The sequence below is a fragment of the Aquarana catesbeiana genome, linkage group LG06 (assembly GCF_042186555.1).
Source record: "Aquarana catesbeiana isolate 2022-GZ linkage group LG06, ASM4218655v1, whole genome shotgun sequence".
Taxonomy (NCBI): Eukaryota; Metazoa; Chordata; class Amphibia; order Anura; family Ranidae; genus Aquarana; species Aquarana catesbeiana.
Genome location: NC_133329.1, coordinates 229,843,612 through 229,861,579, shown reverse-complemented (window position 1 = coordinate 229,861,579; position 17,968 = coordinate 229,843,612). Strand labels below are relative to the sequence as shown.

At 42.0% G+C, this 17,968-nt stretch overlaps 1 protein-coding gene across 1 annotated transcript in view; it reads right to left on the bottom strand.

Moving 5' to 3' along the window:
• The window catches only part of GTF3C1 (general transcription factor IIIC subunit 1), a 395,149-nt gene that overhangs the window by 136,567 nt on the left and 240,614 nt on the right, over positions 1–17,968 (bottom strand). Inside the window, exons 21-22 of the mRNA XM_073633018.1 lie at positions 8,195–8,330; positions 5,837–5,915 (exon numbers count right to left, since the gene is read on the bottom strand). Coding sequence (XP_073489119.1) covers positions 5,837–5,915; positions 8,195–8,330 — 215 coding nt within the window. The remainder of the gene's footprint in view (positions 1–5,836; positions 5,916–8,194; positions 8,331–17,968) is intronic.

The following is a 17,968-nucleotide window of genomic DNA, read 5'->3' as shown; positions in this document are numbered from 1 at the left end:
AGTTGTAGAAAGGCAAGAATTCTGCCTATGATATATCTCCGAGGGAGCCAACCCTTGGATTCACACCAGGAAACATAAGCCCTCCAGACTCTAGTTCTGGAAGCTGGCTTCCTAGCATTAATCAGGGTAGAGATAACTGACCCGGAGGTGGGAGGGACCATGAGCCCTGCACTGCCATCTTTACGATTTCTGCATAACATGACTTCCTGGGCCATGCTGGTGCCACCAGAATTACTGGCTTTCTTTCCAGCTTGATCCTGTGGCAGCAACTGAATAGGGGGGAATGCATAGATCAGTGAGAACTGATCCAATGGGGTCACCAACGCATCCGTTCCGCATGCGAATGGATCCCTTGTTCTGGCCACAAAGTTGACTAACTTCATGTTGAACATGGACGCTAGAAGATCTACGTCCGAAGTCCCCCATCTTTGGCAAACAGCTCAAAATATGTCGGGGTGAAGAGGCTATTCCCCTGGGAATAACTGCTGGCAACTTAAGTAGTCCGCCTGCCAATTCTCTACTCCAGGAATGAAGACTGCCGAAAGGCATGGAACATTCCTTTCTGCCCAAGTTAGAATATGGTTCACCTCTCTCTGCGCTGAGAGACTTTTGGTGCCCCCTTGGTGATTGACATAGGCCACAGCTGTGGCATTGTCGGATTGAATCCTGACAGGACAATTCCTTAACCTGAAAGTCCAGGCCTTTAGAGCCAGACATACTGCCCGAATCTTTAGGATATTGATGGGCAAGGTTCTTTCGGTTCTTGACCACTGTCCCTGGACAGTTGTCTTTTCTAGTACTGCTCCCCAGCCTGCAAGGCTGGCATCCGTCGTTACCACTTACCAGATGACTGGTCTGAAGCATTTTCCTTTCAGCAGATTCTGGGTTCGTAACCAAGTGAGGCTTTGGGACACTCTTGGGGACAGCTGCATTGGCAAGTCTAAAGTATGAATGGTTTTGTTCCAAGCAGACAGGATACTGTTTTGCAACAGTCTTGAATGGAACTGGGCATAGGGAACTGCTTCGAATGAAGCCACCAAGGTTCCTAGCAACCTCATGCAAAGGCGAATGGAGGGATCGCCATGTGACCTGACCATCCGCACCAGCTCTCTTATGGAGTTAATTTGCCTGAGGCAAGAACACCCTTTCCTGGGCTGTGTCTATGATCAGACCCAGCCTTTTTAGCGGTATTAAGGAAGATTTCTCTAAGTTGAGAATCCAACCCAAACTTTTCAGATAATTGGTTGTACGCTTTGCTCCAAATGAGCCACTGACTAATCTATTAGCAATAGATCGTCTAGGTACGCTACAACTGTTATGCCCTGTGCCCTTAACCTGGCTAGAGGTGGGGCCAGCACTTTGGTGAACACCCGGGGTGCTGTGGCTAGCCCGAAGGGCAGGGCTACAAACTGAAAATGCTGCTGTTCTAACTCGAACCACAGAAACTTTTGATGAGCAGGAAATATAGGGACCTGCAGATATGCATCCCTGATGTCCATTAACGCCAGAAGTTCTCCTCCTAGAAGGATAGAAACTACTGACCTGATCGCCTCCATGCGAAAGTAGTGGATCTTAAGGAACTGATTTAGCTTTCTTAGATCTGTCTGATCACCCCTTGAGATATTAAGTGGTCTAGTGCCTGAAACAGAGATTGTCTTTTCTCTGGAACTTTGGGAACGCTTGACTTCAGGAAGCGAGGCGGTGGAAAGTCCCGAAATTCCAGCTTGTACCCCAGCGTTACTGTGGAGATGACTCATCTGTCCTGAATTTCCTCTTTCCAGACTTCTGAAAACTGCAGAAGTCTTCCGCCCATCTTGGTGAGGGCAGTTGCCTCTTCATGATGAGGCTTTAGGATTCTGCTTTGCAGGTTTCCTACCCCAGGACTTCTTTTGAGCCTGGGTTTGACCCTGAGGTTTTCCTCTAGAGTCTGATGGCGGAGGCCATCGCCACTGCCTAGAGGAGGAAGCCCCTGGCGCAGGGGAAAGAGCCTGTTTAAATGAAGGGAGTTTATACTTTCTTTTGACTGGCAAAAGAGTACTTTTCCCACTAGAAATTGTTTGGATAATCTTCAGTCACGTATACAGGGGCTGAGATGTGAGAAGCAGCTGCACCATCAATTTGTTCCAATGGCTCACCTGGCTTGCCAGAACTGGTAATTCAGGCGAGGATGACGGCGTGGAAATGTGACTCGAGATTCTAGTGCCTGGGGGTGAAATCTTCAGTACCTTTTTGGTCTTTGTGGTGTCTTTTTTAGCAGGCATAGTCCTAAGCACAAAAACAGAGGCACTATACAATTGCACTTAATCGCTGAATATAGTCATGACAATAAGCCGCTATAAAGTTCAGCCTAGTGCTGGGGAAAAAAAAAAGTGTCCTTCCTGTATCAGGAATGCCAGTTTGCAACCCTCACGTGCCCCACAGCTCCTGTGTCCCTGTGTGCAGACTGCTTTTTTCCTCCTTGTCAGCTGAGGAGAGACTGTCCCAGCTGTGGTTTCATTGTCTTTGCCTGCCGTGCGTCCACGTGGACATTACCAGCGCTGCGCTAAGGCCCCGCTCCCTCCAAAAAAACATTTTTAAAATGTTCCCGCGCTCGTGTGTGGCGGCTTTTGGGGGGGTAGGGAAGGCAGCAGGCATAGAAAAAACAATAATAGTAATAGCAGTAACAGAAAACAGTAACCGCGGGACCTCCGCACCCCCCGCGGCGGAGGGGGGGTATTGTAAGGGGGGTACACCGCTGATGTTCCCCTAACCCTCTGGTCCCTTCAGGGGGGAGAAAGAAAGCATATGGCAGATTTCTTTACCTGAGAAAAATCCCCCTGCAAATGCTGTTGCGGCCAGAGACTGACTGAGCTTTACAGTGAAGACAACAGATTAAGGTATGTGCATAGGCTCCCTCTAGTGGAGAATTAAGGTATGACAACATTTTTTTGCTAGTAGAAAACATAGGTGGACTTTTCAGTTCCTAAGTTTCTTCCCTTACCTTATCCCTGCCGCAGGGTTTGCTGAATTAACAGACAATCCAACCTTCACCCATCATGGTGGGCTGCGTTTAGCAAACCTTCAAGGACCAGGTCCCTTGATATCGGGTTCCACTCCCTTGGACCTGTAAAAGCACCCAACCAGGAAAGCTTTAGGTAATGTAGCAAGACCTAAGCCCTGGGTCCTGGGGTCAAACCCTACAAAGAAAGGCGTTACAGGCAAAACCTCGTGCTTCGGATACGAGGCCCCAGGTACCATCCACTTAGGCCTCAGTGGCACTTTGGATGGATCTGGTCTATGGAGGCTATTTAAATCCAGCATGGATCCCTCCTGGAGCTCCTCAGAGCACATCTTCACTCATGACCAACACCTTAGACACTGGCGAAACAACGGATGTGCTCCTGGAAGGAGGAGGGGTTATATAGGGAGTGAACTTCCTGGATTGGGTATACCGGTGTCCATCACCTGAAGGTGGCCTATAACCCATTAAGTAATTACTTAAGGCTCTGTGTCCCATCATGTACGATAAAGAAAACTGCGGCTAAACAAAAATGAGTTTATGGATAAGCACAATTTACATAATTAGATATAACACATTGAGACCTTCCTTCCTGAAGAAGCTCACGTGAGATAGTGAGCTAAAAGCATTGATATCACATTATTCAGCCTGACCTCCAGACCACACCATGTGGCTTGTCCATCAGCCGCTCCACACTGACAGCAAGAGCTTGACAGAGTGATTCAATCACTCTGGGAGGGTGCCGAGCCGACATACTGAAGAAGCTCACGTGATCTAGTGAGCAAAATGCATTGGCATCACGTCATTCAGCCTGACCTCCAAACCACACCATGTGGCTTGTCTGTCAGCCGCTCCACAATGACAACGAGTGCTTGGTGCCGTGATTCCATCTGGGAGGATGCCAAGTGTCCGCTGCTCCTGTCCTCCACTGCTGTCCTGTCTATCACTTATCTGCTTGAAGCATTTGCTACTATTGATGCTGTATGTGTGCTGATGGGTGACCCCACTAATGACTGAGTTATGGTGGACACTAGCACGGTCCTTTGATATTCTGTTTGAATGGCCAGGTGGCCGATTAGAGATAATTGCAATACCTTCATCTGCTAATAAACCTCAGCGTTAGTGTGCAGGATCTTACTACACTATGTGGGGTACTATATACATGGTTTCTGAACCGTGACTCTATGGAGGTTTAGCTCTGCATATTAGAATCAGATACTCCTTGTGTGTCAATTCATCATAGAAACATGAATAATCTTTGATCACTGTGGGCAATTCCATCTATCAGTCTATGCTGGTTCCCCTCACAGCTCTAGTCGCTAGTTCTCTCTGCTAGTATCCGTGTGTGCATGGTTGTGCGTTTGTGAGCCCAGGCTTTGTATTTACAGTACTTGACAACATTGTCAATTGTGCTTTGGTGGGTGGTTAAGATATTGATGTGTTATATCTAATTATGTAAATTTTGCTCATCAATAAACTCATTTTTGTAGTGCCGCAGTTTGTTATGGAGCCTCCCTTTGATGTGGATTCATTTCGGGTTCAAATCACTTTAGTTTGCATATTGAATTTAGGTTCAAGCAACATCACCTGTATTTTTGGTGAGGCAGCAGGCAAGTCATTTATTTCCATTAGGTAGTGGTGTCCCCCTTTGCCTTTTTTATTTTTGTTCTACTTCACCAAACATACACTGCAGTCTTTTTATTTTTTTTACTTACTATACAGTCAGCCGCCATAACAAAAAAAAGAAAAATTTACTGTATACTATATTGTATGTGTACTAACTGTATAAGCTGGCATGTGTCAGTAGCACACATCAGAAGCAGTTTGCTGCTCTCACAGCATGTATTGTTCTGGGTCTCGAGCAGTCAGCCACTTCCCCTGCAAAATGCTCTAAACAACAAAAGCTCTGCTACTGATTTGAGTACTATGAAGGAGGAGAGTCAGACAACTGAATACCCGGAACCAATGCATTCTAGTGGTCCAGCGATGCCGGTATGATGCAGGCACAGGGCAAATTTCATAGTGATAAGCACAAATTTACTTTACCCGTTAAGCTGCCTGGCTGCATAACAAGCAAAATCTAAGGCTTGAATTGGGCTTTAAAAACATGTACCCATTGATGACTAGCCAGTGAGGAATATTTATGACCCAAGCTTTTCAGAAAATGTTCAGAAAATTTGCAAAGTGGCATATGTATTTTTTATTTATTTTTTTTTAAAACCATGGTGACTGGGGACAGTTAATAAAACAAAAAAATACAAAGGGTAAGAAATCCCCAGTAAGCAATGAAAGCTCATTTTTCAGCAACTGTCTTGAATGAAATGGGTACTCCGAGACATCTGTAAGTTGTCATTGTTGACTCTCTGTAAATGCTAGCTGTCTTGCAACCCATTTAAAACTATTTATAAGTTAGATCTCATGCACGCAGGTGCATGAGCCTGTATAAAATAAAACTGCATGCATATTTCTGCATCTGGGATAAACAGCTACCTCGTAGGTCAACCATGGTAATGGATGACAGTATATGGCTGTACATGCGTAAATCCGCGCATGCGTACAAGTTTACAACCCTGGATGCAGAGTGTGTCCAAGAGTGTACGGCTTTACACACATGTGGGTTTGTGTAAGTAGCGGTGTAAATGTGACAGCTGTGTATCCTTGATGTGGGAATATGCCTGCAATTAACATTGTATGCCAAAAAGCACCAGTGTGCATGAGCCCTTAAATGATCCAAGTGTGTACATCACCTTCGACTTTGCTGTGACTACACTTGCTTCCTTCCAATGCATTACAACAGGTCTGACTATGATGAAAAGAAAATATAGAATGTATTATTACCCTTTGAGCCAAGCAGTAACATAGGCTTGTTCAGAAAGGTCTGAAGTCTTAGGGTAAAGCCTTGTTGTGCATATTTAGTCTGAAAAAAAAAAGTAAAAATTAATCTTGCACAACAAAAATATCTCACAAGCATGTTACAAAGACTAATTTTTGTCAAGCACAAGAAGCATTCTCAGTAGTCGGCAGCAAAGAAGACAGAACTACTCCTACAGATCCTATGCCTCTCTATAAAGCCACAGCACCCCCTTGTCCCCATATTCCCTGGTCTCAGCATTCAGCAGACTCCAGTCCTCCTCTGGTCCTCATCCAAATGCTGCACTTTCTGCTTCCCAGCTCTGCTCCCAGCATCTTCCCTGCAGCAGCACAAGGTTGGGGGGGGGGGGGGGGGGGTGCACCGTGATGTAAGGGAGGGTGGGGTACTCTTGACTTCTGATGGTGGAGGGGCTTGACATCTGATGTAAGTGGGGATGGGGTGCTCTGGACATCTAGTCCTACAGATACAACCATCTCTTTGAAGGCCACCATAATGCTGATGCTGCCGGCAATGAGATTGAGTTTAAGGCTGGGTTCACACTGCTGCGGTGCGGGAACGCAGCGAATTTACTGCGGGTTCCCGCATCCACCAACTCGCACGGCAGTTCACACTGCCATATGCGAACTGCTGGGGAGTGTCATACAATGTTAATGACACCCCCAGTTCAGCCCGCATATCGCACTGCGAACTGACAATTCGGACATGTATCGGATCGCATAGGTGTGAACACCCATGCGATCCAATTCTGGTCCGAACAAAAAAAAGGGTCCTGTGCGAGTTTGGACCGAATGCGGTGTGATATCAGCCATACTATCTGTATGGCTGATATCGCACAGCACAGACATCGCATGTGATGTGAATAGCAGTGCGCTGCGAATCACATACGATGTCTGCCACCGCAGCAGTGTGAACCCAGCCTAACACCTATGGTTTAAAGTAAATGCATGATGAAAAATATTAGATAATAATGTATTATTGCATTTTCTTATTATCTATTTTTCATTACACATTTACTATATGGCTTAGCGCTGCACTATTACATTTTTTTTTCATTTTCCTATTCTCTATCTACACCTCCCCCCTTGGTCAGTTGATTGCTTCCCATGGCTTTCAATTCCATCTCTATACTGACAACACAAATATATCTCTCTGCTCCTAAACTTACCATTTCAGTCTCCTAATGCATTAATAATTTATTAAGGGACACCAATATGGATGTCAGTCACACCACTCTCTAAAAACAATAAATCCAAAATGGAGCTCATAAAATTTCCTCCGCACCATGCCCACTCCTCCGACTTTTCCAGGATCAATAGCACAACTATCAGTACATCCCCTCATACCAGGGTGCTACATATAGTCATGGACTCTGAACTCCCTTTCAGGTCTCACACCAAATCACTATCCAAATCTTGTTGTCTTAAAATGATAGTAAAGTCTTGTTTTTTATTTTTGTTAAAAATAACAAACATATTATACTTACCTGCTCTGTGTAACAGTTTTGCACAGAGCAGCCCAGATCCTCCTCTTCTTGGGTCCCTCCTCAGTGCCCCTGGCCCCTTCCTCCTGTTGAGTGTCCCCACAGGAAGCAGCTTGCTATGGGGGCACCCGAGCCGAGCCACAGCTCCCTGTGTCCATTCAGACACGGTGCCGTGGCCTGACCCCATCCCCTTTCTCTCTTCATTGGCTGCCTGACAGCAGCGAGAGCCAATGGCGCTGTGCTGCTGTCTCTGCCAATGAGGAGTGGAGTCCTGAGCAGCTGAGACTTTAGTCTGGGGGTCCCAGAATATAGAGAATTTCGTGTGATCTGTTTGACAGGTCTGAAGCTGCAGTCACGCGCCAGCCTTCTTCACATACAAAGCAGGGTTAATAGCCTTGCACTGTAAGCGATGATGCCGAGAAACTGCCCGCAGTCCGGAGCGCCAGAAGGTGATGAAGAGAGCGCTGGAGTGGGGAGTAAGGTAAAGTAATACAGCCTTTTCATGTCCCTCTAAAAAAACAAAGGTATTTAAAAAAGTTCCAACTTTTTCCACTCAAAAATATGTTTTTGTTATTGAGATCTCTGATCTCTTTTTACCTCTTTGACTGTCATAAGGACAAGATGAGGTGAAATTACCCCAGATGTGATTTGGACACAATTAGACCGGACAATTGTTTTGACCCTTCCCTACTCGATTTCAAATGCTTTGTTCTTTATTATAATGCTAACAAAAATATAGCATTAAAGTACATTGTCTTAAATTATCAAGAAAAGTAAAAAAAAAAATCATATGATAATATAGAAATTTTACCAATAATAATCCTTAAAAACAAAAATCACCAACCTTTTTGTGGTTATTAACAATGTAGCTTATCCAAATCCAGTTCCGTTTCAAATGGCTATAGAAACTAGAGTCAAGCCCACCAGCTCCCAGTCCATCTCCAGGAATCAATCCATCATCAACCACTGCTTTACTTCCCCTTCAATATAAAATACACCAGTTATTTTTCCAGTTTAAGATCCCCTTAAAAAACTTTTTAAAAAGCATTGTGACAGAACTTATACTACTGTATGCCTACCTAATCACATCATGCACAGTTTCCAGTGCCTGAAAAATGTTAGAATGCCAATAATTTGTTCACATTGGCACTCCCTCTCTCAGCCTAAATAGTTTTTTTTCTGGTATGCAAGAGATAGGAAGTTAATGAGCTTTTGTACTCAATGTAAAATCCTTGTCATCAAATCCACTGAATAGCAGTACCGAAAAAATTATCAAACACAGAGGGGTGGGATTCGAAAAAAAAAAATTTACAGCACAAAAAATCCTGTTTTCTTTCTAGCTTAGTAGAGGGACACAGAAAGCCTAACTTTAGAGAAAACTAAAAGCAGCACAACTGAGGGGTGGACAACAAAGAAAACAAACACTAAAAGACCTCAGAAAGAAAAACAGGAACTTGAGCCATCGGAAGGACCTTATGGCTGAAGCTGGCATCGGATAAAGCTTGGATGACAGTCTGAGCCACAAAGATAGTGGATTCACCATAAAATCCTCCCCCTCCCCCCCCAAATTAATTTGAAGGGCACAGCTGAAATCTTGATCTCTGACCATTGGGTTATAGTGCCACTCTCAGGTATAGGAGGCTGGGTGAAAAAATTAAAAGCACAGCCTAGGTGTGTCCCCCAATAGGGACCAACCGCTCAGTCTGCTAGAGACAGCCAAGTTTGTCACAATCGGTACATACACGACAAATGGTCACAAACAACCAACCAAAGGAGAGGCTGCTGTGTCCTTCAAAGAACTCAGAGAAAAGGATTATATGACGAAGTACAAAAATCCTGTTTTTTATCTTCTGTTCATTGAAGGGCACAGATGATTTGCTTGACCACTGGGACATGCCAAAACAGCATCTACTGAGGGGTGAGAAAAATAAACAGTCACTCAAGGCAGGAACAGCACAAGTTATCTATGAGATGCGCAAGCTGTGAACAGATATGAAATCTCCCCTATATGACAGTAGTAAAATGCAATCAGGTCCACCCAGATAAAATGTCCTTAAGGCCCAAAGGCCTCTACCAAGTAGCTTAGAAGGAGTCAGACATTCCACTGAACAGCTGCAAGGAACAGCATGCAGTAGGAACTGCATGTATGTAGCAAAGAGAAATATGCTTCTGAGGCACTGGAGCTGGGACTGAAAGACGAGGAACCATTATCTAGCTGTGATAGAATGCCAATACCATGAAAGGAAGCTCTAGGTCTCAACACCAATATATCCTTACATGGGATGAGAGAGGGTCTATAGGCCAAGGCTGCAAGCTCAAAAAATAAGTCTCGCAGTGAGGCAACCCAGTTAGGAAGGGGAGAGAGAGGAATAAACTTAAAAGGTTCAAAGGAGCAGAGGCACTTAGAGAATCAAACCAATTCACTGAAGTTACAAGAGAGGTGTACCAGTGAAACTTCATGAGATATACCATTTGGAAAAGAATGGAAGGCCAGCGGTCCTTGCAATAAAGAGCAATCACTAAGATATAGCTACAACAGAAATGCGTTGATAAAAACATGACTGTAAACTGCTCAGGAACTTAATTACAGAATAATTCTTCCTCAAAACAAGCAACTTCTGTCAAAGTGACAGTAGAACCTGCAGAACATAAACCACCCAACAATTACCACCAGCTCAGTGAAACCCTGTCTCCAAGACCAGAGCTGTAATGGCACAGCCATGAAGCTTCAGGACCATGAGCAGGATAACACCTAGGTCTATGGAATTGAAAACCAAGAATATCTGCAAAAGGAAGTTCAAAAGGAAGTACGACAGCTGCCTGAGCCAAACTGGAATGGAGGAATGCCCTCCATCTCCTTTCAGCTGAGCAGATAAGGGTTTGGTTGAAAGGTAGCAGAGGTGAAGAGCAAACTGTGCTGATGTCAAAAAGCCACCAGAACATCTGTTGACCCAAAAGTGGATCCTGTACCTGGAGACAATTCTGTCTAGTGTGTTAGTGAACTCCAGTGACCAACGGACTACATCCAGCATCCCTTCACTACAAAACTGGGCACAGAATACCACAGGCTATAAGATTCAATCCCACGCTATTGGTTCTGTCTGCAGAAGGAACCTACCCATCATTCACTCTTGGGCTGGAGATTGAATTCAGCCCAGGACAGAAACCTCTTACTGCCATTGCCATGGCAAGACCACTGGCTTCACCCTAGTGGTATATGTATGTTGCAGTAGTGCTGTTTTCTAACTGAATTTGGAGAGGATGACTCTCTAGTCCACTGCTGCAGGGACAACCATAGTGTTCATTCTTCCTGAATATTGAGCTTAAAAGGGGATAGCTCCAATGACTAGGATGATCCCTACATCAAGGGTGTCAAGAACCCTCTCCCAAGTCTGGCATTGGCCATAGGAATTTTTCAGTAAATCAGGAAGAAGCACCCTGGCACCAGAGTTAGATATCTAGCCAGCAGACCTGGGACAACTCGACTCAATGAAGATTAAACCAAGGTGTCCCAGGAAGACCAAATAGCAAGCGTAGGGACTGGAACAGAGCCAAACATCCTCAAAGGGTCCAAGACTATCATGCCAGCTGCAGAGTGGGATGGACCATAGAGGGTGATTTCAGAAGCAGAGCACTGGACTTTTTGCTTGGAGAAAAAAACATGCAGTGACAATCTCAGAAATGTCAGTATACTTGAACCCTTCCAAAGTCTATACTGTTCTCACCATAAAAAGCAAACAGCAACTGAAATTATTAGAAATAATCAAAAAATCCAACAAGGGAGTTCCTGTGAATATAGCCAAGTTAACAAAGGAACACAGTGCTGAGGTGAGCACTAGGGGTTTGGAGCCATGCCCATGGCAGGACTAAGTAAGAGAAACCACAGCAACGAGGGAAGCGTTGATGCACTGGTAAATGTGGACCCGAATAATGCTTTTTGTCAGACATCTGCAGGGCCAAAAGGAATCCCAGAGGACACAAAAAGGTTTGGAAGGATATCTCAACGATTAAACTTTGAATCCTTCAGCACTGGAAAGATTCATGTCAGGAATTGCCAGTGCACTAGCAAGGTGGGGCTGCCAGAATACTAGTGGGAACGGTTATAGGACTGCAAAACAAGCGGAGAACGTTCCAAAGCCTTCCAGGCCCCTTGCAGGGCTCCTGAGAATAGCATGTGCATTTTAAAGGGTTAGTAGTCTGAGGACCTCAGGAGGTCCAAGACAGGTAGAAGTATGTCTGTGTGTGGCACTCTGAATGGCTGGCCATAAAATTTAAGCTCCAGTGTGCGTGTAGAAGAGACTCCTACAGGACTCCATAGCTCCCATTGGCACAAAAAAACATGATGGTTGCAGGGCAACTGGAGCTCAAAAAGGGAACGTTTATAAAGAAAAAAAAAAAAAAAAAAACAGCAAATGCATATAAGTCATTAGTAGCTATGGAAAGCAGTGGTTCAATGCTGCACAACTTCTCCAAATGAGGTTTTTATTTCAGTCTGTGTCCTTGTTGGGAACATGCACCTCCAAATCCTTATATGTTTATTGGGAAAAGTAGTAACTGATATATCCTTAACAGGGGACAAGTAAAATGTGAATTTTACTTCCTAAAAATGCAAGTTTTTTAAAAGAAAACTATACGGGCCCCTTAACACTAATGTGCATGCTTTACCACTCCAGCATTAGGGTGATTAGGCCCATAGAAATTAAATAGAAGCATTCTCTCATAAAATTGTAACGTGAAGCTTCTTACAATTGCACTTGTTTCATATATTTTATAATTACAATGACAAAATTAACATGGGAAGTATCTTGTCAAACTGTATGTACAGTAAATGCAGTACTTATTGACAGTGCTTCTATCTGCAGTTTTGCTGCAACATAAGAAAAGGGACACTCAACTGCCAGAAAAAGTACTTCACCATCAAATTTCATTTGAGAGAAATATTTAGATCTGGCATATTTTGGTTAAAAAAAAGTTTCATGAGGGGCAGGAGGCGGAGCCTAGCAGAGCAGACATGCATTGTTAGAGCTCCACACCGCTGAGGAGAGAAGAGAAGGACAAAGCGGAGCCTGCAGGCTCAAAAGGTATCCATTTGAACCTTTTTGCCCCAGGGAACAAACTGTGAAAGTTTGGGCAGGAAATATGGTACTGGGAGGAAACCGTGGCAGAAATAAAAATCACCTCACAAAGAGATCACAGGCACTCACTGCAGCTGAAGCAGCTCCAGTCACCTCACAAGATACAGCATCAGGGCGCTCTCATAGACAGAAAATGTCACAGCAAGACTCTCCATTTGAGTCAGATACAGAACAAATCCTCTCACAAACTTCTCCACAAGCCTCCTCAGTATCCCCAGTAATATTATTACAATTTGAAAAGATGCTTCATAAGGCTTTAAAACAAACCTCAGACCAAATAACAAAAAGCCTAACCAAAGAAATAAGAGAGCTGGGAAACCGCACCACAGCCTTAGAAATAAAAATGGATGAAATTGAAATTACAACCCAAGAAAATATAACTGAATTGGAACAATTAAAAAAAGAGAATTTAATACTTCAAACTAAGCTCGAAGATTACGAAAATAGAGCCAGACGTTCAAACTTGCGCATAAGGGGAATACCTGAAACTGTGACAGACCTGCAATCTACTATTACTGCTCTATTACAAGAACTAAAGCCAGATATCCCTATTGAACGTTTAGAACTGGACAGAGTACACAGAGCCCTCACAGCCAAAAAGAAAGATGGACCCCCACGTGATATAATCACAAAATTTCATTATTACAGAACGAAAGAACAAATACTAATTGCTGCAAGAGAAAAAAAGGAACTTAATTTTCAAGGACACAATTATCAAATTTTTGCTGACCTATCCCAACTTACTATTACTAAAAGACGATCCATGAAACCCCAACTAATGGAACTGCAACGCCACAACATTATGTATCAATGGGGCTTCCCCTTTTCAGTCAGATTTAACTATCAAGGTACAATTTACAGAAGCAGATCAGCAGATGAACTACAACAAACCCTTTTAAAATTAAATCTGACAGAACCCACAAGCAGCAACACCCCCACACGCAGAAGAATGGCATCATCTTCACCTTCAGGCAGCACCCAGAAAATTTCAGAACAAAATGGGAATCATCATTCTCACAAAAGAGGCCGTTATGCCACATCATCCATGGACCAAGAAGATTCAATGGACTGACATCCTAATTCCTGATATCTCTTCATTTATTATACTAAGAGATGGTTCTCTATAAAAAACCTATATTTATAACTGAATGTAACTGCATTCTGATAGTCACACACTGTGTGGGATCATGTTACATTCCAGTTATATTTCTTATTACTTCTGATTCATATAGCCTTAGAATATATAAGTGAAATAAGGAAATTCTTGTTCAGTTATATATTATCAGGTAATAACAATAGATTTATTACTTTTTAGGACAAATATGTTCAATAATCCAGAAGTAATGGAAGGTTTTTCTTTCTTTTCTTAAAACAAATATATTATTACCTAACTAGTTCCTAGAATTATGTTTTTGTTTATTCTAATCTGAAGCAATACAACCTCAATTTTATGAGTTAACATATCTAAACAGTTACATATGAATAAAATATGTAATTGTTTACTCTAAAAGGGTTAAAATCCCAAAATAATTCAAACTATCTTCATCAATACCAAAGTTATTAACAGTACCTTTCTAACTGAATTATTTAGCCTAGGGCAAGACTAACCATATACAACCACCCTGGAATAAATAATTTCAACAAAAACTATATTCTGCACACCAATTAATGAAACATCATTTTGATGTCTTTTGACATAGCACTTCTCTCCTGTAAGCGGAAGATCCGTGTACCCCCATTAGCCCTCCTCATTCTCCCAACCATATTATGTGGGAGTGTGACGAAGGCACTTATTCCCCTGAGAGAGATATTTATTCTTTTTCACGGGTAAATTGTGATTACTTGCAAAAAATAATTTATACAATGTATCATCTAATCTCATATGTTTTTTGTTTACTCTTTACTCCAGAATTCACTGGTTTCTTTTCTATCTATTCATCTCTTCAGTCCACACAGGTTGATCTGCGCAGTCAGCTCTGCATAACAAAAAGTAAGTCAAAACTATTTGATCTATTGCCATGGCACCACTGAATATACTTTCCCTGAATGTTCAGGGAATAAATGTCCCTCAAAAAAGGACCAAAGCCTTCCGTACTTTCCATAACAAGAAGGCTCACATAGTATGCCTCCAAGAAACACACTTCACCAAAGATTCTACTCCAAAATATATTTCTCCTTTTTATCAACAAATTTACACGGCTTCTGCCTGTACCAAGCAAAGGGGAACTCTAATTGCATTTCACCGATCCACACCATTCACCTTATCATCAGAAATTAAAGACCCAGAAGGTAGATACCTGATACTCATGGGTTATATAATGGATACAGCAATCACGGTGATTTCCTACTACGCTCCTAACAAACAACCTACACCATCCCTCTCACATATATTACAAGTGATTAATACACACAAAATAGGAACAGTGATAATGTGTGGGGATTCGAACCAGGTCCTCCTCCCATTTCTAGATAAATCACCTTTTACACCATCCAAAATAACCTCTAGATTACCTTTTTCTCAACTTCTTTCCAAATACAATCTGGTAGATTCATGGAGAGAAAGTAACCCAATGAAAAAGAAATTCACTTATTTCTCGCACCCTCATCAAACCTTCACCAGAATAGATCATATTTTTCTAACAATAGGAATGATACCAGAAATTATTGCATCAGATATAATTCCGATTCCGTGGTCTGACCATAATGCAGTATACACTACTATAGCCTCAGCCATACCAAAAGCGCATGACCCAACGTGGTACTTACCGGACATAATGCTCAAACACCCACTACATCAGATGGCCATTGAACAAGCTTTAAAGGAATACATATCAATTAATAACACAACAGACATCTCCCCAATAACACTGTGGGAAGCTCATAAGCCTGTCTTGCGTGGTACAATACAAAGACAAATGGCACTATTTAAACGGGAACGCAAAAATCTAGCAAAAAAACTAGAACTCAATTTTAATGCAGCCTACATATCATTTCAAGTTAATCCATCTCAGAGTACAAAATCTCATCTGGAAAAATCTAGATTGGAATACGATCTATTTCTCACTGAGTCAGTTGATAAATCCCTCAAACGCTCCAAACACAATTTCTACATGAATACAAACAAACCAGGTACATATTTGGCTCGGGCATTAAATTCAACTAACAAGTCTTTCAAACCAATACGTTTGAAATTATCAAAAAATGTTTACACTTGTAATCCAGTTAAAATAGTCCATAAACACTCACATCTCGCAACTTTATACAAGACAAACAATGAATTCAATCCTACAGAAGCTGAATCCTTCTTCTCAAAAATAACCTTACCTGAGTTATCTCAGAATCAAAAAAGCAGTTTGGATGAGCCTATAACTATAGATGAAGTTGCTAACGCCATAAAAGACCTAAAACTTAACAAAAGACCAGGCCCAGACGGCTACTCGGCTTTATACTATAAAACATTCTCAGAAATACTCTCTCCCATTCTCACTGAAACTTTTAACAAACTTCTAGATGGACATTCTTTTCGGCAAGAAACACTAATGGCAATTGTTTGTATGATCCCAAAACCCCTTTCTGATGATACTTCCTGTGTGAATTATCGGCCTATCTCTCTGTTAAACCTCGATATTAAACTATTAACAAAAATAATAGCAAAACGCCTCAATAGCATTATAGGAAAATTAATACATAGAGATCAAGTAGGCTTCATGCCAAATAGACAGGCAGGCGATAATATACGCAGGGCAGTGTTATTTGCACATATTGCTAAAAAACGGAAAATCCCTTTATGTTTTCTATCTCTCGATATTAAGAGGGCATTTGACACAGTATCCTGGCAATATATGCAATATTCATTACAAAAATGGGGTTTTGGACCCCACTTTTTAACATGGATCAAAGCATTATATAATAAACCCAAAGCCCATATAAAATATGCTGGATACAAATCTGAAGCCTTTAATATCGAAAGAGGTACCCGACAGGGTTGCCCATTATCTCCCTTATTATTTGCCCTTATACTCGAACCCATGGTCCAATACATCAGAACAAACCAAACTATAACTGGCATTGAAGTAGGAGGTATTACACACAAATTATGTAGATTTGCAGACGATATATTACTTTTTCTATCATCACCACAGGTCTCTGGTCCTAACTTAATACCAGCTCTTGATGGATTTGCAGCCCTATCCGGCCTTATGATTAATTCTAAGAAATGCCTAGTGCTTAATATTTCACTCACAAACATGGAATTGATCCCGGCTAGGGCTGCACTCCCATTCACATGGGCAGAAAAATCAATCCCATATCTTGGAATTCATTTAACAGCATCTCATTCTGACTTATTCTCAACCAATTATCCTCCAGTATTAAGACAGATCACAAATCTAATAAAACAATGGTCGCAACTTCCTTTATCCTGGATAGGGAAGATTAATGCAATCAAAATGACTATTCTACCCAAATTGCTTTATCTATTCAGAGTCCTCCCTATTCCAATTCCTTCCTATTTTTTGAGAATAGTACAAAAAAGAGCAACTTCGTTTATATGGGGCTCTTCTAAACCACGTATACCTATACACACACTACATCTTCCCAAAAATAAAGGAGGCCTGGGATACCCTAATTTTACTAACTACTACAGAGCAGCACATTTGGCCAGTCTGTCCAAATACCATGCAAAACAGGAAATCCCATTATGGGTATTTATAGAGGCTTCAGAAAATGACCCTCTATTAATATCAAATTTATTATGGCTTGATCCTAAAGACCGCTTTAAAATTCATAATCCCATAACTAAACACTTCTTATCTCTCTGGGATAAACTAAAAACCAAATATCAGTTACAATCTCCACACAATCCTCTCCTTTCTTTTATCAGAAATCCGGCCTTTTATCCGCATGGATCTACCCAAATTCTTTTAAAGCTTGGACAACATCAGGCATTCAGACACTAAATGACTTCATAGCATCTAAATCATTCCTTTCATTCCCATCGCTTAGAGAAAAATATGATCTACCAGACTCTGAGATATTTAGATATCTCCAAATCAAAAATTTCTATACACCATTCCTAAAGGGGGATACACCATTATCCCAATTATCCATTTTTGAATCAATCTGTACAAAAGATCCATTTGCTAAAGGTACAATTTCATCACTTTATAATCAATTATATGGAGTAGCAAATCTTAATAGACCCTCTTACGCTCAGAGGTGGGAGGAGGACCTGGGACGAACTTTAGAAGACACGGACTGGTCTAATATATGGCTCACATCTAAGTCATCTTCACCCAACATCTTAGCACTGGAGACAAATTATAAAGTCCTAACTCGCTGGTACCTTGTACCCGCTAGAGTGGCAAAATATTCACCTAATACCTCAACTCTTTGTTTTCGAGGATGCCCAGAAATAGGCACATATTTACACATATGGTGGACGTGCCCAGTAATCCAAACCTTCTGGAAGGAAGTCTTCGTGA